At 33.4% G+C, this 24,909-nt stretch overlaps 1 protein-coding gene across 1 annotated transcript in view; it reads right to left on the bottom strand.

Moving 5' to 3' along the window:
• LOC130893169 (vitellogenin receptor) overlaps positions 1–24,909 on the bottom strand; it is a 98,318-nt gene that overhangs the window by 53,681 nt on the left and 19,728 nt on the right. The window contains exons 4-10 of the mRNA XM_057799048.1: positions 23,104–23,344; positions 21,554–21,835; positions 19,881–20,182; positions 10,707–10,894; positions 6,718–6,919; positions 1,566–1,878; positions 1,201–1,461 (exon numbers count right to left, since the gene is read on the bottom strand). Coding sequence (XP_057655031.1) covers positions 1,201–1,461; positions 1,566–1,878; positions 6,718–6,919; positions 10,707–10,894; positions 19,881–20,182; positions 21,554–21,835; positions 23,104–23,344 — 1,789 coding nt within the window. The remainder of the gene's footprint in view (positions 1–1,200; positions 1,462–1,565; positions 1,879–6,717; positions 6,920–10,706; positions 10,895–19,880; positions 20,183–21,553; positions 21,836–23,103; positions 23,345–24,909) is intronic.

The following is a 24,909-nucleotide window of genomic DNA, read 5'->3' as shown; positions in this document are numbered from 1 at the left end:
TTTCTAATAATGTGCTTTGTTGAGCATTATCTGTAGTGGAACCTTTAGAAACCTCGGTTTCGTACTGAGAAACTTTAGGCAGTTTATCAAAGTTAAAACTGTATCTTTACTTTTTACTGCATTCGTTCTTCCAAAACTAGAATATGGTTCTCTTACAAGGGACCCAAGCTACCAAACTCATATCAGAAAAATAAATTATATTAACAGTATGTTAAATATATGTGGTTCAGGTCTGACAATATTTATACACCACAAGAAATACCTCAAAACACACTGTTAGAACGGTTTAACCTGAACGATCTAGCGATTAGACGTACGTGTTCTTCCTTGATATTCCATCACAAAATTGTGACGAATAAAATTGACTGTTCAGAATTGTTAGGTCTTTTAAGAATACATACTCCTCGAGTTGCCGGCCTATTTCACTCTTTATTTCAAATTTTCTCCTTTATATGGAATTAATCAATATCACTGTGATATGCAGAGCTGGGGATATGGATATTTTATGTAGCACCTCTAACATAAAAGAGAAGATTTTTGCTGTTCTATAACTTTCCCACAGTTATCATGGAAAATTTGAACTGCTTACTTTTTATCCTATTTTTGTGTGTATCTTATTAACACTTCATCTAAATGTACCATTGTTGATTTGTACTTTACAACTTTACTAACTCTTTCCCACGTTTTAATGGGCCCTTGGGCTGTAGGGTAATGTAAATAAATATTATTGAATTGTAACATACTTTCAATCATTAATGTTGATGGCATTTGTTGTTGTGCAAATTTTGAAAAACAGCCAATAACAGCGTCTCCGAAAATGAGCTACATGTTTTTTTTAACTTCCATTCGATGAATCTTGAATATGCGTAGATGGTGAATAGTTAATGAAAATGCGGGCTGGAAATAGTGAATCAAATCTCTATTCACGGACTGCTGAGTCGGTCTGTGATTCCCGGAATTATGTCCGGAAGGAGGTTCAGTGTTGCCAGATGTTTTCAACAAATATTAGGCATGGGTAGTAAGGTCGATATTATATTCTATGAAATAGGTATTGAATATAACGGTAATATATTAGATTTATATAGTTTCTACTTATTCCTATACAAAAATGCCTTAAAATCCGCAGCTTCGCGGAGCTGTTTCGGAACCGGAACCCCATCACAACACACCGAACTGAATTGATTATTTAAAAGTACTCACCAAAATCCATTGCGATTATTTGTCCCAAACCACTAATATCTAATGTTTTGTTAAATCCGGTATGTAAATTGAGAGTAACAATTTTTTTCAATTTCTTGTCACTGACGAATAATATATTTTTATTACTGTCGAAAGCCAAACTTCCTGCATGTTCAACCACACTAGGTAAGATGGATATGTCGTGTTTGCCAAGATGTTGGTGTTCAATGTGCATCAATAAATTGCCTGTTGCGCCTATCAGCATATGATTTGGTATTATTTCTAAAATAAGTAATCGGTTTCATTTTCTTCTTTTATTATCAATTTCAGTTGATATTATCGGAAATTGGACGTCGAATATAAACAGAAAATTATAAGATACTAACCTTTGCAAACGTGTTTATCCACACCAAGCATTTTATTCTCCGGACACGCACATGTATAATTTTGTCCTCTTAATAAACAGATGTCGCTGCAAAGCGCACGTTCACAAGGATTATATTTACGTTCATGGAGTGCCGAATGAAAAATGGCGATCCCATAAATTAAATCTTTGTGTTCATCCACAAGTGTGCGATGATTTTTTCCATCGAATTTATCACAGGTTTGAATAGTGTGCGTATCCCAATCGGACCAGAACAACTGGTTTTCGAATACTGCAATTGCGTATGGATGTTTCGTTACCTCTTCTAAAACAATCTAAAAAGCAACATAAATTTCTTTATTTTCATAATTTTTAGATATCTTTTTATGCTTCTACTGATAAATCAACTTGATTTAAGGTCTTTTTACATTGCTATGGCTTTTTATATAGATAATAATATTCGATCTATTTTTGGTCTTTATCAAAATATCTTAGTTAATAAAGATTATACTTGTTGATTGAGCTGGGACAAAGTAGTCTTAGAATACTAACTTGAGATATAGTTGTATGATTCAGAAATTTTGAGCTAGTAGAGGCAAACTAAATTATTTCTCTACCTCCGAAATTAGTGGCCAAAAAAGATGCTCCGATAGTTTCCTCATACTCTGAGACTACACAGTTGTCGATTAAAAAGCCGCTGTTTGAAAAAACTCAAAGGAAGTAATAACGACGATTGAAGACTTATGGATACATGCTTGAGCATGCAACGAGGTTGTGCCGAATAGCTTTCGTTGAGAGAGAAGAAAAACCAGCTGCACCTGCTGGAAAGTGAGTTAGGTCGGAAGCATTCACTCCAAATCACCCCCAGCAAGAAGCTAAAATAGCAGAGTCTAATGAGTCTATCAAAACAACATATACAAGAAATCCTCCAAATGATAACGAGACTCTGGAAGTAGTGAAGGTTTGTATTGTTTCGGGCAACCGCTCCCAGGATGCCTTAATCACTGAGCAGCAACTACAAGATCGACTAGCAGCATCAATCTTTCCTATAGAAAAATATGACCCGTGTATCGAGGGGGCATCTTCAGACCATGTTATCAATTGCAGCAACCAACTACGATAGGGTAAACTTGTAATACATTATCCACAATTCCTTATCACATTGACAGTAGTAGTAAACATAGAACATAGAACAGACGAATTTTTGTCGTTTTATGCCATCAGAATAACTGCTCTGACAAGCACTAGAAAATCTTTGTATTCACCGACACAAGCAAGAATTGTGCAGCAGTGGTTTTCTCGATTGATCATGTTAGTTAGGAGGCTTTAAAAGCCAGAGATTTCATGAACAGCTACCGATTGGAAATGAAGAAAATAGAAATTATTGATTCTTAAATTAGAACATAACTGCTTATTAAGATCTCTCTGTATAGAAGGCCAAGACATTCTATTCATCAAGACAAAGAGTCGAACTAAGCATGTTAGCTTGGGGTATAGCAACACTGGATACTGGAATTATCAATCTAGATGATAACTGCTGCCCATGTGGCAGTGTGTCTCCACTACTATGGTCTTTAGCAGTCGATCAATTGCCTAGAAAGTTAACCAATGCAGGTTATAATCAATATATCAAATGTGACCTGCCCTAATCGCTCAGAGATTGGGTATCAATGAAGATCTGAGCATAAATTGCTTCAAGACCACTCTAGTTCTATTCCTAAGAAGAAGCAAGTATTTTCCAAAATCCTTCATATAGATATTAAATATCTCGGTGTGAACTTTTCCATAAAACCTCAAACTTTAATGTATTTTTCAGAAATTATCCAGCTATGATAATGGATCAGAAACATGGAGTAAAACTCCAGGTTTGAAAAAATCGAATAAACGTCTCATTTTACTAAATTAGCCCAAAAGTCCTTTTTTTAAGCAAATACGAGCTAAGGAAGAATTACTTGTGCGCCCATTGTATACCATTTAGTAAATTTCCACCTGAAAAACATCATAGAAACTATCCTCGTTTCTTAAAGGAACCAAAGGAAATAGCACCTCCTCAAAACACCTAAAAAAATTATTTTTTCCAAGAGCCGTCATTGACGCTATACACTTTCTGTTTGGGTTAAACTGCTAATTGTTTGCAACCATATCCATCTTTATTAGATATTACATCAAGCCTTCACCTTTTTCTTTCTATTATCGAAAAAATACATATAATTATTGTCCTATTCCTAGTACATATCTCGTAGTTCAAACACACTATAGAGTGAGATCCTGTGCCTGCCACACGTTAAAGAATAAAGCTGAAATTTTTTTTGTCATTTTTGTCACTGAGAGAGAGCATTGCTCAGGTACATGAATGTATTTAAGAGCGTATTCCTGTAATTTAAATTTTATAATTAACAAAAAATTTATGTGAATATTACTGAAAACTTATCATACAATAATTTTTAAATAACCAGACATATTCAAAGGGTTAAACACCCCGCCTGTACATAGAAATTAAATTTAGATTTTTTATTCATTAATATAAGTAAATAAATTGAATTTAGCTTTATATTATTATTTATATTATTCATGCTTAATATTATAATATATTCAATCATCTTTATTTGGAGTAAAATAATTTATTATCTCTTGTATAAATCTTTGTGTTCCTCTCGATCTTTAATGAAATCTATTATCGAGGATTCAAATGATTCTGCTTCAGATTCATGAAGGGGTTGGACTTTAGATCGATGTTTTTTCTTTTAAGGTTGCAAAACACGCAAATTTTACAACTAATTTCAAAATTTGCATCACTTTTGGTAGGAATCTCTTCTAAGGTTGAATCAAGATCACTTACATCCTCAAATACCTCATGGGTCATTGAAATTGTTCTACAAATTGTAATGTTTTTTCTGATGATCTTGGTGTAGTAGAGATGGTTGATTCATCCGTCGAAGTTGATGGTGTTGGAATCACGTCTGGATCTTCATAATATTTTTTCATCAGTGCTGTAAATGTCTTGTAGCACTCTCTATGGTAACCACATTCCATCTCTCCACTTGGTAAAACTGCATCTTTATATTTAAGTTTATATTTTTGTCGTGATTTTAATACACCTTTTCAATGTTTGTTCAAGAAATAAAATCACAATTCCACTACTTTCATGACAAAATACACAATCTACATTTTCTTCCATGATTATAAACTTTTTTCACTGCAATTTTGCTCCTAAAATTTTCTTTCGAAACAGTACCTTCAACTTTCGGAGTCAAAAGTATACTGGCATCTGTTGAATCCAGTGCCCCAAAAATTTAGAATTTTGACCTTGTGCTTCGTTTGGAAGGATTTTAGACCCTTCGAAATTGTTCAGCTGTTCAGAGTGTACTGTGAAATAGGCATTTACTTCATACCTGTATATTTCAATATCTCTAAAACCCACTAATACTACTTTATACGCATTCACGTACACGAAGATAAGAAGAAATATATGAGACCCTCCAAATAGATCTAAGCCTTTGAATATTCTTACAAAATAATTCTCAAGAAATATATATAAAATAATATTTGAAATATTATAATCAAGTTTCGTTCAATATTATTAAATTATTCTAAATTTTTTAAGTTATGTCATGATTACTGAATAATACATATCTATTTATGTATATTTTATATTATTTTTAAATTCACTTAACAGTTTTCTGATGCTCTCTCATGTATAGTTCTAGGTAGGCTTTATCCAGTCCAAAGGGGTGTTTAACCCTTTGAATATGTCTGGTTATTTAAAAATTATTGTAAGATAATTTTTCAGTAATATTCACATAAATTTTTTGTTAATTATAAAATTTAAACTGCAGGAATACTCTCTTAAATGCATTCATGTACCTGAGCAATGCTCTCTCTCAATGCATTTGATCTTCTACCGCGTCTGGCGGAGTGTTTGACCCTTCGGATAGGTTTTGAATTTTGAATAATGACTTAGAATGGTCATTTGAATACTCTGTGTAAATTTCAGCTTTTGTAATTTAATGTGAGAGAGCTCAGATACTGTGCACCTTGATTACCTGATACCTACCGAAGGCACCGTTACTCAAGGTTTGTAACCCCCAAACATTGTTCCCTACACCAGTGAGAACACGCAAAAAAATTTTCAGCTTAATACTTTAAACGTATGTCTGACGGGCACTGGCTCTTATTCTACTAGCTGCGATCCCTCTGACGAATCTTTTTATGTACCAATAAAACAATTTGTTAGATTTTAGTAGATGTTGATCAAAATACGAAATGAAACTTTCACAAAAGAGTCAACAATCACTAAAGAATATATTTTTCATATAACAAACATCATTTGTCAAGTCTACCAAAGTACTGAACCTATTGGGTAGGCAACTATTCATACCATCATCAGACTTCCTCATTTTTATATGTAAGTATCATAGATTATGAATTATTTCATAGTTAGTACTGTTCTTACTATCCTGATAAAACGTCATTGTAAAAAGTAAAATCTGGGGCAATAATCTCAGATGATGTTAAAAATACCAGAAAAGAAATTATATAGTTCCTTGTATGTGACCAATCGATAGAAAACTTTCGAATAAATGCTAACATTGTAACGAAATTTTCTTGAAAGAGGAAATAGTCACCAAGAGGGTTATTTAAACTGGAAAAAATAGTATGACCACTTGAAGACAGAACTTCAAATATACTCATACACTCGTTACAACTTCTACTCGCGTACAATAAGTCAATCTTTGTTTTTGAAACATTTCACCCGAAACTAATCAAGTAATTCTCAATGAATATACTGTTACGCCAACACTGCACCAACACTCATTATTACATAGACTGACGCGCGTTTCGTTATCGTCTTCAAAGACAGAGAGAATGTAAATTAAAACCCAATGTTGACTTACTTATTTTGTACTAAATTTTGGAAGTAGGGATATAGGGCTAATTCGTTACAACCCACTCCATAGTTTAGTAGTCAAGGAATAAATATGAGGATTCCCGCCAAGGTTTTCCTGCTGGAATTAATTTTAGAGGGAGAAGGTTTATTGTCAAGTCAAATCATAAGGTTTAGTTTACCTTCAGTCACTGAAGACGACAACTTGGTTATCGAAATGAGCGTCAGACAGTGTAATTGTGAGTGTTGGTGTAGTGGTGGTGTAAACAGTGTTTCAAAATATACGTACTCTACGATCAGTCCCGTCTAAGGCGATACTTTCTAACGTCTTCTTTTTAGCATCTGTCCAATAAAGTCTTCTATTTGGCCTATCTAAGGCTATCCCGTTCGGCCAGTGAATGTCATCTTTAACAAATGGTCTATCTCCAGAACCATCCATTAATGAATAACCAATTTCTGCTGGTATTCCCCAATCGGTCCAGTACATATCTCTGAAATTCGATACATACGGTTTTATTTAATAACTTCAACAGATACTACGCCTAATTGGTTAAAAATCATCTTGAGGGACGATAATGAGACATGAGTGAGATATAATTTGTGTTTGTGTTATACAAGTGTCCCCGGATAATTGAAACAACTTTTGTAAAGTAAAATATTCTCGATTCCAATTTTTGTTTTTGTATGTAAAGTGTGTTTATTATGGTAAATTACATGCTTAAGAATAAGTTAGTAGTTGAAACAACAGTCGTGTTCGATAAGCAAGGCAATAAGCTACTAAAATGCCACGCAGTTGCATGAATTCTCCCGATTACTTTTGTTACGTATGTAGAAAATTCACGACAGACTGATAAAAAGTTTATAACTACATATATCATAGAGCGTTATTTTAATCATTTTAAAATTTAACTGTACACAAAAATCCTGATGGCGTGCAGAAACTTCGCACAGAGGAATAAGTGTTTTAGCTCAAAGATCCTACTGTAGATGTACACGGCAATTATGAGTCCAATCATCACATATGGAGAGTGGTTTGGGGTACTAGAGCTAGTCTGAATACCATGAGAAACAATCCCTCGAAGATACAAAGACTGGCTTGCTTATGTGCAAGCGCAGCCGTAAAGAAAAATCGTTCGTAAGTAATGACCAGACCTAGGACATGCCTCAGGATAATGCATCGAAAAAGTTTAGCTTTGAGGAAAAATTTACCCCAATGATAAGCTGTAGAAGTAAGTGGAATTATAACATCATATAACAAATGAACAGAAATGCCATCAAAGCGTATACGAACAGATCTAAAGCAGCAGAACCAAAAGCTCTGAAAACCTGAGCAGCACACCAAGCATTTTTCAAGCAGGAATTTATGCAATTGAAAAATGTGTCCAGTTCAATATAGAGAGGAACTATCAAAAAAAGATTATCATCCTGTCCAATAGCCATCAGAGCTGCCTGTTCTTAATATCATAAAATTCAAACTCGTTTGGGATTGCCTAGAAAAATTAAACGAGTAAGGCAAGTAAAATTAAATTACCCTATGATAAATTCTGGGACACATCAGTGTGAAGGGAAAATAATTAGCTGAAAGCGGGAGCAGACGAGCCCTTCATGGGAAACCTTAAATAGAATAAGCATTGGAAAAGAAGGTATAAAGGAGCGAAACCAATTATTGGAACAACCTACAGGGGCTGAGACAGGCTAAGACTTTCCTGGAAAACAATAATCAGAAAAGATCTCTTGAATGTATTAATCTAATTTATTGATACTAACAGAAGTCCTATCGGGGCACTATCGCCTCCCTCAATAGACACCTAGACTTAGCAAATAATGCGGCGTGCAGAATTTGTTGCACAGACGAGTTGTGAAACACTACGGAGCTCCAGCGAACTACACCTAGGGGCGTATGAAATAGAAGACGAAGATCCCTGGCAGCTACTGCCTTTCCACATTCTGGACATTCTAAAAGGAACGGCATCAATAGATCCGCTGTAAACACTGGGTTCTCCAGTATCACAGCAAGAGAGGCAGTCACAATAGATTCTTTGTGTCGCAGTGTATATGATACCCCAATATCTATATACATACATACATCCAGTGATCTGAATCCATAGAAGTAAGAGGCCGACTTTAATAGTGATATTTGCTTGAGCTCTGAGTCGACAAATGTAAATGTAGCAAACGTCAGAGTTTTGTTTTTTTTTTTTCGAAAGAGAAAAGTGTTTCGTATTGATGTTAATGGATTGTTAGTCAAATCAGGTCACAAGCATGTTTCTTTTGAATGGCAGTTTTTCATCGACCCCTCTAAGACTAGTTTAAGAGCCGTGCTTCTAAATAATGATAACAAAATTTCATCCATTCATGTAGCGTACAGTGCTAATTTAAAAGAAACATATGATTTGTTTTGGACAAAATAAACTACAAAGACTTTAAGTGGACCATCTGTGCTGATTTGAATATTAGTTTTAGGACTCCAAACTGGCTAAACCAAATTCAACCTCATGAAGGATTAAGAGTTTTAGGCTGCATTAAACGACTTTGAAAAAGAAAAGTGGTTGTCTTTTTTAGAAGTGACTAAAATTTTCTATGTAATCACAAATTTCCGCAATATGTAAAAATAGTCAGAGCAATGTTTATCCAATATTAGATTCAAAATGTCTTAAAAAATATACGTTTTGCAAACACATCTTAATTACTTTCCACAAAATATCGGAGTTGTAAGTGACTAGCACGAAGAGTTCATTTTGTTTTACATATTTTGATTATAGTGTGAGGGTGATAATGTTTTTCATCACTCAGTATTTTTCATTTTTTAAGTATGCCATTTTTTAAATATACCAAGGCTGAGAATGCAGTTCCACACATATAAGACAAAAGGCATCGCTTTTTCGCTTACTCTTGGAAATTCCTTTTGACGGCGCAACTCAAAATTGATTAGTGGTAAAATTTAAAACATTTTTCATCGGTGTAACACACCTACTCCACACCCAAGGGACCGTATCTAAATGTGCTTTAAAGTTTGATTGCACCTATTCTTGGACTACTTGTTTTTTTCAACTGAAAATCTTACTTTTCCTATTTTTTTTGTTTCCTTCAACATAATTCAAATAATATTTGATTAAAATTTTTCTTTTGCTCTACCTTCACGTTATCTTGATATCAAATAATATTTTTCGAAAGACATCGCTTTACTTAAAAGCGTAAATCATCGTTCAAAGGTTAAAAAAAACAACTCTCCCTCGGGCCCAGAGTGGGACTATGGACCGCATACAAAAAACATCATTTTGTCGCTCTTGTATTTCAAATAAATTCATTTCTTGGATTATACCTCAAGTTTGGTTGGGACTCAATGTGTTAATCCACATATTATTTGAAGGAATAACCGGGTAGTCTTTAAAACCATTTATCCGCTCCGGAAGATGTTTTGGAATTGAAACTGACTGAAAGAAATGAGGAAAATAGTTAAAAGAAAAAAAATTTGGAATAATTCTATTAAGAATAAAAAGGAATTTAAAAAACAAAGCGTGGAAAAAATTTTGAGAAGAATTAGTATAATAGACAATAGTAAAGTTTAAAGATACAAAATCGAAGAGATAGGAGGGATATTTAAAAGGAAATAAGAATAAGAAATTAAAATGGTACAGTAGAAAATTGAACACCGAAGATATATTAGAGGCGAGGAAGGAGATTTTTGATAAAAAAAATCAGCCACAGAGACGACAACGTGACAAGAGGAGAAGAATTGGGGGGAAATTATATGATAGAATATTTAAAAGATATTTAAAATGGTACGGAGATCTAAAGAGAAGAACACCACAAAGTCTGACAAAGTGGCAGAAGCAAAAAGACACCAGAAAAGAAGGAAAGGAAGACTCAGAAAAGTAGAACTGGCAGAACAAGTATCGGCAGGATGGAGAAAGAAAGGGAAAACAATACGACAAATGATGCGAAGTTGAAGAACTGAAGAAAAGTGTTCCTACTTCACATCAATCGCACCACATGTGTACATATCTTACTTTTTACATATATATTTTTCTAACTATCAAAAAACATCAGCGCCGACGTTGGCTAAAAACGTAGCCGGTATCTTTGGATGATCCAGTTAAAATTTCAGTAATTGTCCGATTGAACGGACGCCTACTATAGTTAACTCACATATTTGTCTTTTCTGTACCTTATAAAAATATCTTACATTATAAAATATAGCATTGGACAAGACCCGGCCGTGAAAATAAATAAAGTATTCGTCTAGATAAATATTTATCTAGATAAACATTAACTTACCCATCATCAACGTTCACAACAATACCGCGAGGTACACGGATATCCTTATTTATCAAAATCGTACAATGTACACCCGTGTTGGTACAAACACCTATATGCTGTTTCTCTGCATCCGTGAAGTATATGTTACCTGTTAACCAATCAACCGATAAATCTTCTGGTAAATTCAATCCTGAAGTTACAATCATCTGTGAAAAATTAAAATTGAAATTAATACGAGTAGGAAATTGACAATTTGAAATTGAATTTTATGCTGCAACAATATTTAGTGTTTCTCTAGACTAAAGGTAATACTAGACCTAGGAAAACAATATAGACATTTTATTCATAGATTTCTAGCAGACCTCTGTCATATAACGAAACGAAACAAACAAAAAGTTGATAAAACTAACCATGGGACTAGGACTAAAATGCTAGAGTAAGAATACTGTGATACTGAAAAAGGTAAGACGAAAAAAGAGATAACGTAAAATTGAAATATGTAAAACAACAATGAAGCCTATTATGACTTCTGCTGTAGTTGAAGTTCTAACACCACAGAAGTCAAAAATAGCAACTTTTCAGGAGAGAGAAAAAAATGCATAATTTTGTATAGGTACTTTAATAAAATGAATTTACTGTTTGTGTATACTTAATTACAGTTCTATTTAATGTAGAATCATTGACTTTTTATAAAAAACAGCTATTAACCCAAATGTAATGACATACGTTGTGTTGTAAATTTAATATCAAAATTTAAATGACTTACTTCATTTTCTTTAAGGAATTAAAAAACAAAAAATGTATTTTATGAATTTATTTTACTACAATGCAATCAGTCTTCATATTTATTAAACATTATATGTATTAATTAAGTATTTAAACATTTACCCTTAACAAACATTTTAAGTTTAATTGCACTTTTATTATTATTATTCATAAATTTACTTTGTACATGGAGACATCGATACTAATATAAACAGTCTCGAAGACATTTTAAATATTCGCAAAAAAAACAAAACTCGAAAACTTCTCATGAAATAAAATTAATAACAAGATAAAATATCTAGCGAAATTTGAGATTTTACTGTGGCAAACCGTCGTAAAAGCTATGACAATCACTAGGTATGTCACGTTTTAATTCTTGTAAATGGGTCCATTTTATCTGAGAAATTGGTATTCTACTTAATACAACTTTGGTTTTGGCAGAGTGTTTCTAGGTTTAGGTCTTTTGGGAAATAATACGTAGTCATCACCATAGCTTAATTTATATTTTATAAGCCCTTCAGGTTCATAAAGTAATGCTGTAATATCCGTAACTACTGGGTCATTAGCTGCTCTACCTGGTCGAATCGAATCATACATGAGATTTTGAAAAGTCGAAGAAAAATTCATAATTGAGAAAATGTACTTTGTAGTTGCTTAAGACGAGCTTCCTTTGAAATAGACGCGAACTGCGAAGGCAAGTAAATGTCTCTGTCTTTGACACTCTATTGTACTGTGACAAGAATCTACCTTCATCTGAGTATGACCCTTTTCTAGAATTTTTTGATCGATCCTAATGTTATAGTCCATTGCTAACTCCAGCAGTGCATTGGATAAAAGGGCATTGCAATTTTGTGCTGTGCAACCATCGGAATATAGAATTATATGAAGTAGTTTCTTAGACAAGGTTTTTTCAAACAGTCTATAATGCAGGAAGTATACACAGAAGCCACCAGCCCTGCAGTACACTCATCGAACCAATAACAGTCTACGTCTTTGTTTTCAAGATTGTAGATGGTGAAGTTATGGCCACATAATTTTGTCTCATGGCTTCAAGTCTGGGACACAGCTGTACCGATTGTAAGTCATGCGTAAATACATGCACTTCTTTATTGGTAGCTCTTAATTTATCTTGAGTTTTTTCGTGTCTAGCTCTATCCTTCTAAAATATATGCTCACGATATTTAGCTTCCTTGATGTTTCCTACATTATGAGAACAACACAAATCACATTGGTCTTTCTTAGGCGAAAATAAGCTTAAATTCTTTTCATTGAATATTTGATCGAATTACCATCGAGAGGTGGGCTTTTCCTGCTGTTCGTTACATTTCTCACAGTATAAATTATAGTTTCAATTTGCTCTGAACAACCGGTTCTAAATAAAGTTTTGTACTTGATGCCCGACAATAGTGAGATGGCATTTTAGGTAACTCATCAAAAAACTTCTTTAGAAAGGTAACACAATCTTTTGTTTTTCTCTCCGTAGCTGGTCGTGTCACTTCTTGTTATCTTGCCATGCCTTTCTCTAAATGTTCAATCCAATAACGCACAGAATTTTCTGGAATACCTAGAGTACTTAAAAACGTTTTCATACAGATTTGAACACGACCTTGAGACTCACTGTTTACTGTAATATTGCTTACTAACATTTCGTCTTGAGTCAGAATCTGTCTTCTTTATTTTTTTTCTACTTCCACATTCAACATTAGAAACAACATACTGTTGCCTCTGAGACCAGTCCATTTGTTTCCAAAAAATAGAAAAAATATCTTGTCTTTCTGTCTCTGCTATGGTAATACATCCACGAAGTTTGGACTTCGCACAGATTTCAGAAGAGCAGTGAGGTCCTATTTCTCGCGCAGGCCGCATAATGTCATGTAAAACTTTAAACTTTTCTTATTTACTATCTCGTCGATATCCCATGTACTGCTCTCCCTCTAATCTTAGTTTCTTGCATTTATTTTTGGTCCACTCACTTTTGGTATCTGACTTTACCTGACATTTTCTCTTACGTTGAGAATTAAGATCTACACAATATTCGTCGTTAATTGTTTTTTCGTTTTCATTAGTTTCTACTATATCAATATCTTGAATAAAATTCTGCTCTTTATTACTTAGTCCATCTGTTACAGTTTGGGTCGCTGCATCTGGTATTTTCTCGGTGATTACTTCTTCTGACGATAATAATCGTGATTGGGTTTCACGTGATTCTTCTGACTCTTGTATCATACATGTTTCTATAACTTCTTCTGTTATTATCGATGAAGACTGTTCACCTTCCCTCGATGTAATAATTACATTTTCAGTAATTATATTTAAATGATCATCTGTTAAAATTTGTGGTGAATTAACTAACTCGGAAACAGTTGTATTTTCATTTTTATGTAATATTAGAATAAGTAAATTATTTAGATCCAAATTTTCAAGGTTTGAAATCGGGTATATAGCATTCTGGGTAATTGATTTTTGTTTTACGTTTTTCGGGGATATCTTAATTTTTAATTCTTTGCAAAGTTCAAGTATAGTTTCTTCCTCATCACTGCTCATATATATATATATATATATATATATATATATATATATATTTTCCGAAATAATTATTACCGAATAAATGGATAACCTACTTGCACTAATTACAATTATTGTATTTTAAATTTTATGTTAATTATTTATTAACTATTTAACTTAAAATTTAAAATGTGATCATTTGGTAAACCAGAAAACCGTTACAATACAACACCACGTAACTCCCGGGCCTTAGAGCAACACCACACCACTTAAGTCATTTCACCAATTTTTAATAGCATTAACTAATGAAAACAAGATTATAACAATAGATTATACAAAAATAACAATATAAAAATATCGAAGTTAAGGAGTAGCAATATCTAAAATAACGAAAAATACAAAGTTTTAATAATATAATAACATTTTCCTACCTTTTTCAATTAATTGTTGGTAGCTACCGGGCATTACGTCTTCTGGTTCTCTAGCGAATGGCATCAAAATGTCAAAATAGCCGAAAAGTGACTTACGTGGTGTTAGAACTTCAACGACGATATGACAAAGATAGAGGCCGCAAATGACGTATAAGGAAGGGAAACAAAAGAAGATTTATGAAAGAAAGATATTGTGTTGAACATAGAAAGAGTAAGATGACTGTGACATTCATGGAGAGCTGTTCCGAAAGCTAGGTCAAGAATGATGGGGCAATAGCCACAGGTTGGGAGAGGCAGTAAAAAACCGTCGAGAGGTCGGATTAAGTGGAGATAGATTTGGATAGAATGGAGTATTATCTTGATTAGTGAGCATACCTGTTGAAACCTAAACTAAAACGTTATCACTTAAATTATTATCTGAATTATTATTGTTCTTACATCTAATACTGGTTTTTCCAATATAATATGACCCTATTTAATTCATGAGGTCTTGGAAAGCATCTTTAATCTTTAACAGAGTAGGCTTAAAATTATATTAAACACACTGCTTACACTACCACTACCACTACCCCAACACTCTCAATTACACAGTCTGATGCGTTTCGATAAGCAAGTTATCATCTTCAGAGGCTGAATGTAAACTAAAACCTCTTAACTTGACTTACCCATTTTATACTAAATTTTCCGATCAAAGAACTTGGGTCCGCAAAAAACGATTCTAGCGGGAAAAATCACTTCAGTAGAGAACTGCACATGCATTCCTCTACCAATAAACTATTGAGTTAGCTTCAAAGAATGGTCTCTTTGTTTCTATTTAAATTATTTCGCCATAGAAAACTCTCAACACTATTAAATACTCTCAAAATTTATTATTTTTTTTTCGGTGTCTTAATATATTATATATTATTACAGTTGATTTCATAAACACCACTTTTTTCCAAATTGGAGTATTCTATCCTTGGGATTACCCAACAATTGTTTTTATGTTTTGCTCTATTTATTAACCAATTTTAAGTGCCCCTCTATTAAAAATTGAAAGGGATTTTTCAGTATGAATATAAATTTGGAGAAGAGTATGGTATTTGTGAGAGTAGCTGAGGTGATTGTGATGGAAAGTATGTTGGGTATATTAAGAAGTCTATTAATATATGTTTTGCAGAATACACAGTTAATGTAAAATAAGGACGGATAGACAAATTGGGTGTCAATCATAATCATGAAATAAATACAAATAGTAAATATTGATCAAAATGTGAAAAATTTTCCTTCGTTTCCGCACATCTACAGCTATATAGGAATTAAATACGGAAAACCTGAGCTTCCTATAAGGAGATATCGCTGCTACAGACAGACGTCCGGAGCGACAGACAAAATGCTATTAACAGCGCGTTAAAAATGGGAAAGAGGGCTCATCCTTTAGAGTCAACTTCATGATTCATTAATTGAAGAATACATGTGAAATTTTTCCCAGTGGTTTTCCCGCTGGAGTTATTTTCCGCGGGAGAAAGTTCATCCGTAGCAAAATTTACTATAAATAGGTTGGTCAAGTTAAGACGTTTTATTTTACCTACAGTCTCTGAAGGTAATAACTTGGCTATCGAAACGCGCGCCAAACAATGTGAATGTATTGGAGTGATGGTAGTAGGTTCGGTCCTTGGTACAGTGACGATTGTGTGCAATATAGATTACGTTATGATTTGTGTTCCAACCGACTTTGGTATCGTTTATGTACCGTTTCCGAGACGGTATTTTCGATAATTGATAAGATAGCAAGTACCGTCACAAGTAATATATATATATATATATATATATATATATATATATATATATATATATATATATATATATATGCTTCCGTCCAGACTAGCAGGTTGGAACAAACCTAGTATAAACAGTCTGCCTCAACTTGAATTAAGTTGTTCAAAGAATAGAAGCAGTCGTTTAAATTAAAAAATCCGCACTCTGTTAGTTATCGCATTTTTAATAAAACAATTGTGCACATTAACACTAGAAACTTGTTAAGAAATCATTATGTCAGGGGTAGCTCAAATTTCTGTTGAAGAATTAGAAGAAAAATTTGGGAATAAAAGCTTTGAACACAATGTTCTGGAAATTTAAGAAAATTTAAGTGACTCATTAGATTAGCTATGGTGTACTCATATAATATGGTATAATATCATTGAACACTAAGCTATAATTTCCGGAACCTTTGGTACTAAATAAACTATTTAATTTATTTAATTTAACTCCACGTCTTTCGATAACCAAGTTGTCATCGTCGGATACGTAACGCACTTCAAAAGTGTAATTGGGTGTTTCTCTGTAAACTGGCCAAATTTTTTCCTCATAATATAATAAGTTTTATTTAGGGAACAAGTATCCGTCTATATATTAATATAGGGCAGATGAACCACAAATATTTACATTACTGTAGAAAATATTAAGCATTTTCTGAAAAATGTATACAAGGGACTGTTGTCAAAGCCAGGGGACTGTGAACTTAAATAAAAAATATAATTTTAGTATCGAAATTAAATGTTTTTTTATTATTATAAACTTTGAAGCTTAAGAATTGAGTAACTGAATAATAAAAAATTAAAGAATCAACTATCTTTATGTGATATTGTACTTATTACTGTAATCTTGATATTCACTTATTATTAATTGAAATCACATATATTGAAAGGATGTTCAGTACTTCGAAACTTACAATACAGAATCGGTCTTGAAAAATGAAGTTATTTATAAAATTATTTATAAAAAAACAGTATTTGAAGTCTTATTTTTTCTCGAAAACACCTACAGGTGAATCAAACTTGTAAAACATTCTATTGCTTTCTAAAATTGGGATTAGACAGCTTCTGTACCACTTGATCCACTGTAATGTACCACATTATCTTTATCGTGCCTAAATAATTGGCTTTTATTAGCACACAACTTTAAGAATGTAACTCGGATTTCGCCATATTCTTCATCAATCTTGTCAATTATTCTCGCATATCTATATTCCATATTTGTTTTGCCAAGCAATTTCACAACAATGTAATCTCCAGTTTTGAATGCTTGTACTATAGCAGAACTAGGTCCAGCCTCATTCTCAGATTCTGAATTAGTGTACACATCTTCTACATTAAGTTTTGGCTTAACTTCATAAATTATTTTTCCGTTATTAACGTGCATACAACAGTCATTGTCGCAAAAACAGCTTAAATTTTTCATCACTATCTCAGTAAAATTTAATTTTATTCCTGTTGGATTAAAAAATTTTCCAGTGACTTGATAGGCTTTGAGGGTGCCAACAAAATTTGTTATTCTGGTTACATCTCGATCGATTTCGGCGCTCATTTCTTAAATCGCTTCATCTGGTATAAGGCTCATACTAATTGCAGGACATCTCTTCATCGCCTCCAGTAGCGACCAGGGTATCTGCAGTCCTCTTGCAGGTAACAAAACGCGATCTGGAGCGCCTTTACCGTAGCCATTTTCCGTATAGTTCCAAGTAAAATTTTGCACATGTGGAAATCTTTTTGGTATTTTCGTTACCATAATGTAAAACATGCTTTTATTTCTGAATTGAGTAACTGGCCCATCACTCAAAAAATGCATGTGTAATTTGAAGTGGCAAAGCATTAAAAATTGGATTAAGATGAGCCCAAATGCCTGCTGGAGAATGAGAAACATTCGTAGAAATTGTGCAGTAAGATTTTGTTGTGTCTTTCAAATGTACTAGAACCGTATGCAGGCTTATTTGTGTGCGTGAACCTTTAAAATGAAAAGCTTGAATATCTTGGGAATATTTAATTGAATAATTTTCAGAAAAGCCCATGTGAATAAGAGCGTCTTCTTCTGTCAGTGTACATTCAAGTTTCTTAATTGCATTGAACTGATGTACAATATTTCTTTCGTGACGAAAAAATTTCCCCTGGATGCTGGAACAGTCCCCTGTCCTGTAGAGAGACTGCCAGGGGACTGTTTAATTTTATTTCATTGATGAGTAGTACAAAATGTAATTGATCTATGGTACTTTGGTGCACATAGGAAGTATGTATCTATAGAAATATTTAAAGGAATCATTAAAAAATACGAATAGAAGTAAATTAATCCTTACCAGACTTACGGACTGTTGGCTGTTAGGTTACAACGCGGCTTCCACGGAAGGACGCTCGAACACTACTAAATAAGATGGCGTTCGGGTTATCTAGCGGCAACTGCGCAAACTTTAAACTCGTTGCGTTTCGTTACACGCATAAAAGGCGTTGTTTAACCTTTTGGTTACGTGACACGTAATTTAAAATATAGACAGGACTGTTCACTAAATGCGAAGACAAAGTTTCATTGCCTTTCTTTAAATTGTAAAATGATATTTATGTAAAATAAAAAGGTCTCATTGACAATGAAACAATATTTATTTAATAATGCAACAATTTGATTAATTCCAATAGATACTATCTTGATTAATTTAGTCTGAAGTAACTATACTGCTTTGGTGACATGCCAGGGACTGGTTTTTAAGAACTATAACAGCGTTTTTAATATAATAAAGTTTATTTCAGTGGATTTTTTATGTTGAGCAGCGGTAGATTAAGGTATTGATTTTTGGAATTATCTACGAAGTATTCACGTTGTTTTATTTCTTTTGACAAAATTAGCCTGGGACAATGAGTTGCCCAGTTTACAGAAAAACACCCAATTGTAAGTGTTGGTGTAGTGGCAACAGTAAAAGTGTGTTCACTTTTGAACAAAATTTACTCGCGTAGTTAAAATGCACAAGTCCACAGCAAATTTAACCTAACCATGTATTCCTCATGTATTTTGTACTTCCAAAAGACGGAGAACGAGCTAGAATAAATAATAATATAGGGTATAATGAAATGGCAGCTTTGGTATGGGATATTTTCATTTATCTCTATTTGTAATATATATATATGGAAGTGAAAACCCAGTCCTCTCAGAATTTAACTCTGTGAGAATTGTCATATTTAGGCAACTCATGGATGATTCGGACTTTACTAGGATGATAATGTGCTTTTTTTGAACATTTTTTATAAAAAGAATTCTCCAAAAACTTGCTACAGTGCACTCCAACATATCCTGGTTGACACTACTCGTATTTGTTTTCTATTCTGTGCTGACGAACTCACTCAAGAGCGTGATGGAATTTTTTTTGCTTGCTTAATATTTCTTTTCATATATTATTCTTCTATTTTTTTTGCGAACTTTATGTTGTTGAAAACTAATGTGAATTGAGCATTTGAATCACTGTATTATTAAGTTGAATATGAAATAATGATGAGTAAATTAACCTTGGAAAACACTATTCCCATTGAACTTGGTGAACACTCTTTCTAAAAAACTAATAGCGTAGATATTAGTGTTAATTTGATTGACCTTGGTTTTTTATCTTGTTATTTTCTATCATAAAATTATTAGCAATATCATTCGTAGTAAATGAAATTCATGAATTTCGTTCTATATCATAAAATATACTAACCTCTCTTTCAGAGCCGTCCTCTATAGATTTTACAATACTTTCGTGACCAGTGAATATCTCAGTCCAGAAAACGTGGACTCCATCAGTATCTACTCCAACTACTTGCTTCAAATCATTAGCAACAGTAAAGTATGATTTAGAGTCTAATGTTAGAGCACGAATTTCCTTTTTTGTACTAAAGATCATTAAACCGTTACCACCTCGAGCTTTGCACGTTCTCTTATCTGATTCCAAATAGTATTTTTCGGAACAGTAGCATTCATAGGATCCTACTGTATTTCTGCACATCTGGTCACAAATACCTAAGATAATAAATATACACTATTATAAACCCTTCAAATTTATTTTATTCTGTTTGGAAACAAAAACATATTGAGAGAATAACTAACTGAATGCAAACCAAGCTATAAGCAGAGACAGTAGTATTAAGAAACAGGATTAACGAAGCAGTAGTGAAAATTAAAGGAAATGTACGAGGGTGATCAAACATAAACCAGAATTTTTAAATGAACGCGCGAGAAATTGTAAAAATGTATATTAGACTGATCTGTTATGAAGCGTAGAGAACAGCCGTAATCGCATTACCTCGCTTTTTAGTGTACTTATAGCGAGAAAGGATGTACCAGTGTCTGTTGCGCAATGCAGTCCGTATTTTTGGTTAAATATAATGTAAAATCCGCGGAAATTTATCGAAAATTATTCGAGCAATTTGAAAATGAGTACTTCTCCAAGCCTTAAGTGTATGAATGATGTTTCGCTTTCCGAAAAGGCCCAGAACGAGTGTTATCGACGAAAACGTCGAGTTGAAAAACTCATTTTTGTAGACCGACGCAGTACTGTTCCCGATATGACAGAAAAATTCAGCATCGGCGTAGGTAGTATAGAGCAAATAATTCCGGAACGGCTCGGTTACCGCAAAATTTCAGCCAGATGGGTGCCAAGACTTCTGAATTTTGAGCAGGGAAGTTTGAACGCGCCTTCTGGAACGTTATGAAGAGAAAGGAGAAAATTTATTGTATCGAATATTCACCACAGATGTTACTAGTACGCACGTGTCTATGGAATTAAGAAAGAAAGACGAAGGCGCACCAATTAAAGTGAAGGTTACAGTGTCAGCGGGAAAGGTGTTGTATACCATGTTTTGGGACATAAAAGGAGTAATCGCCGTTGATTTTCTGATTTTCTGATTTTCTCACTGATAACGAATTGTGAGCTCATAATGTATCATAGTAACTTTCTACAAAATACAGTGAATCCTGTAAGACATCAAAACAACGTGATATTTCAGTCCGTAGAGCATTTTTGTTGCAAGACAGGGCCGGACTACATATAGCTGAATGAATTGGGCTGGAAAACCCTTCAACATCCTGCTTATAGTCCCGATTTATTGTCATGCGACTATTATTTCTGATTAGAAAACAATGAGGAGGTAGGATCCTTCGTACGCAAATGGATACGTAAGAAGCCGATATATTTTTACGGAAAAGGCATCCAAAAGCTTCCGTAGTGTATAAAGTGTGACGGAGACTATCTATAGAACACTGTAAAAAATTCCAGCTCTGTAATTTAATAATAAAAATTTTTATAGCAAAATTCAGGCTTATACTTGGACTACCCTCGTATTTTATGATAATCCTGAATAAGAGAATTATTCGACTAGATTACATACTTACCATACGTATCGCACTCATTGATATCTGTACAGTTATTATCATGTGAAACATGTCCTGCTGGGCATACGCATTTCGGTCCAGTTGGTAGCGGTACACATGCATGTGAACACTTCAAATGTTGACAGGTTATAAATGAAGAATTACACATTCCACCTTCATCCGATCGATCCGGGCAGTTATCGACCCCATTACATACTAAATGAGTATCGATGCAAGTTTTCTTATTTTGACAGAGATATTTTCCATTATCTGGTATACATTTATCGAATGGTACGTGATTTTCTGGAAAATTAATGCAGATTGTAAATTTCACGTCAAATAAATTTTCTGACCAATCTCAAGATTCTATATTTCGGATTTGTAAGCACTTGATCTTATACAAAATAATATGATATTTGACAAATCGACATATTTTAAGACTCAAGCAACGGTTGATAAGAAAAAACGAAATTCAGACAACAGAAACAAAGTCCACCTCCTCAACATTCTTGACAGATAAAAGAGTCTGTGAGAATATTGTGTCTGAGAATATTCCTGTGACAAACAGACTAAAAGAACCATTGATCCTCGTAAACTGAGTAGTCCCAGAAAAAAGAACTGATCCGCTAATGTATCAGATGGTCTTTTGGTTCCATAAACAGGGACTATCATTAGGGAAGCAAGGAAGACCAAAGGAGAGTGTCAAGAATATATCTTACAAAGGAGAAAAGAGAAAGCTGGGTACCTCCTCTTCTATGCAGCTGTTGTAAATGTTATTAGAATCACGGTTTCACCCAAAGCCTACATTGAGTTCTCGCTCATTACAGAAAATTGAATTTTGGCAACAAAATTAGAAGTTTATCATCATAAACTGTAAAACACTAAAGTTTATAGACAACCTAACCCGCAAGATACTTGAAGATAAAGGGTACACTATTTATTATAGGTTTGAGAAAGAACTATTCCTTGGCCCAAATGAAAACATGTGAACTTTTTCACTCTTCTTTAACGCGAGCGATGTACAGAAATTTAAGTAAGTTTCTATGCCTCTGGACTACTGGAATAAAAGAAGTTGTCGATAGATGTGGAGGAGATGGACATTAACTAAGAGAATCCTGACGACAAGGGGCAACAGAAAAAAAATGTACTCAAACTCATATTAATGCTCATTATGCTAAAGTAGTATCAGCGATGATTGCGAGAATGTTTACCACGAGCTAGTGAGGCATTTGCTCGAAATAGGAACACTGTGGCAATACATATCTGCTAAGATGATTAGCAGTTGAATAAATGAGTTGAGTAAATCATCAAAAACTTTTTTGCCTTTCAGATTATTTGACCAAAAACTTGAAAACGAGAAAGAAGGTACGGAATAAGTACGGAAAAAGTACTGACTAAACGGCTTCCATATCTAGTGGGGAACTTACAAATGCGGATCCAAGAAGGGCTTATTTTTATTTTATGGAACGTAATATTTGATACGATGAAGATTGCAGTGTTTTCCTTAAAATTGGAAAAGGGTAAACTTAACAGTTATATAAAGGTATGAATTGATAACAAATATGTCTTACCACAATCTTGTTCATCACTATTATCGTTACAATCGTTAACTCCATCACATACCCATTCATTTGGTACACAATGACTATTTTTACATTTGAACCCATCACAATCGATGTGTCTACTGCATCCTATCGTCTCATCTGACCCATCTAAGCATTCTGATACGCCATTACATACCCAATCATTTGGTATACATAATTGATCCGTACATTTCCAATGGCCTTCTTCACATTCTGAGTTGACTGTTACCTGAAAGTTCAGTTTATAGAAGCGGAATTTAAAAAAAAAGTGGAAAATATATGCTGATTTTTCTTTAAAAAAATTTGAAATGCAAAATTTGCAAACGACTATTTGTAAGAACATTGAGCTTAACTGGCAATTATATTTTCTTCCGTGCGTTTCAATGATCAACTTTTCACTTTCAGAAACCTTCTAAAACAATCACCCAAACCACCCATAATCTATATTTATTGAACTATGATCGATTTCAAATGATATACATTTTGAAAATTTATCGTAAGGGATGTAAAAGTTTGTACTGAACTTTTTTGGAAAAGCTACTGTATTTATTTACAATCATATGGGCTTAACGGAACTAGAAAGAGGCGTGAATGTGGTATCAGTACACAATTTCTTGAAGTTTGTTGGATAACTGTTGTAAATTCAAAGACGTCATCAGTACTGAACCAATGATACGCTTCAATTAACACAGCACACATTGTAGCCCAAGAATTCGTCGACGTATTTTTAATTCGGCGGTGATGATACGATTGCAATTAGTGCACGAATTTCAACCGATAGTTTCTTGGTTTTACCCATTTTAAAACTTACTAGTCTGAATTTGCGAGAACGAAAACAATTCTTATACCAACGTTAAGATGTCTTGGTTCAAGAAGTATGAATCACAGTCCGCTCTTGCGTCTCACAGAGCTAAATTGGACTAAACTACAATCATAAACAGAAAGAAATTATGGACAGTTAAAGAATAATGAGCAAATCGAGCTGGTTCTGGCAACTTTTAAACTAGTCACACTCACCGACAAAATATAAACATGCGTTCGTATATAGTAAACCAAAAACTATTATTTTTGGTTTGAAAGATATCGTTTTGACCTTTGCTTGACAATATGAAAAAGAAACTCGTTGAAGTGTATTATTTCGACTTTATCCGATAACTTCGAACGCCAACGACGCGAGGGCAACGAAATTGAAAGATAGCCTGATTTTCTCAACTGTGTCTCTGGCTTTGTTTCTAGAATTTGGTTTTTTTTTGTGATTGTGATTATTTGTTTAATGTAGTCGCCAAAAACGTTTATGTGATTTAAGTTATGCATTAATAACTTTTTCAAGCTCTTAGAAACATTTTGAAAGAATGTTAAGCGATTTTATTGTTATAGTGTTTGGTGTTACCATTTAACCTATCTAATTGAGAAATAATTAAGATTCGGTAACCAGGAAATAATAGTTGCCTATTTTCAAGTGCGATTTTTAACAAATACAACTATCTTAAACATTTATTAAAGAAAATGTACAACGACATATTTATTGTTATTTGGTTATGTAACTCCATAACTGTACATACAGCCAATTTTAGATTTATTTAATTTAAGTTTGAATAATCAACAAAAATTTTTTTACCATCAGAACTCAAAATAAACACATGTTAAAATCTTTTCTCAACAATGATTCGCTCACTAAGCATTTAATAATGGAAATGAAATTAACTAAGAAACAGATGAAAAGAAACAGAGAAGTAATCATGATTTTTATATTTTAACTATATATTTTGTGATTTGTAGAAATTGAACATTTGA

Source organism: Diorhabda carinulata, chromosome 4 (genome assembly GCF_026250575.1).
Source record: "Diorhabda carinulata isolate Delta chromosome 4, icDioCari1.1, whole genome shotgun sequence".
Classification (NCBI taxonomy): Eukaryota; Metazoa; Arthropoda; class Insecta; order Coleoptera; family Chrysomelidae; genus Diorhabda; species Diorhabda carinulata.
The sequence above is the reverse complement of the archived record's forward strand: the minus strand, read 5'-3'. Positions and strand labels throughout refer to the sequence as shown.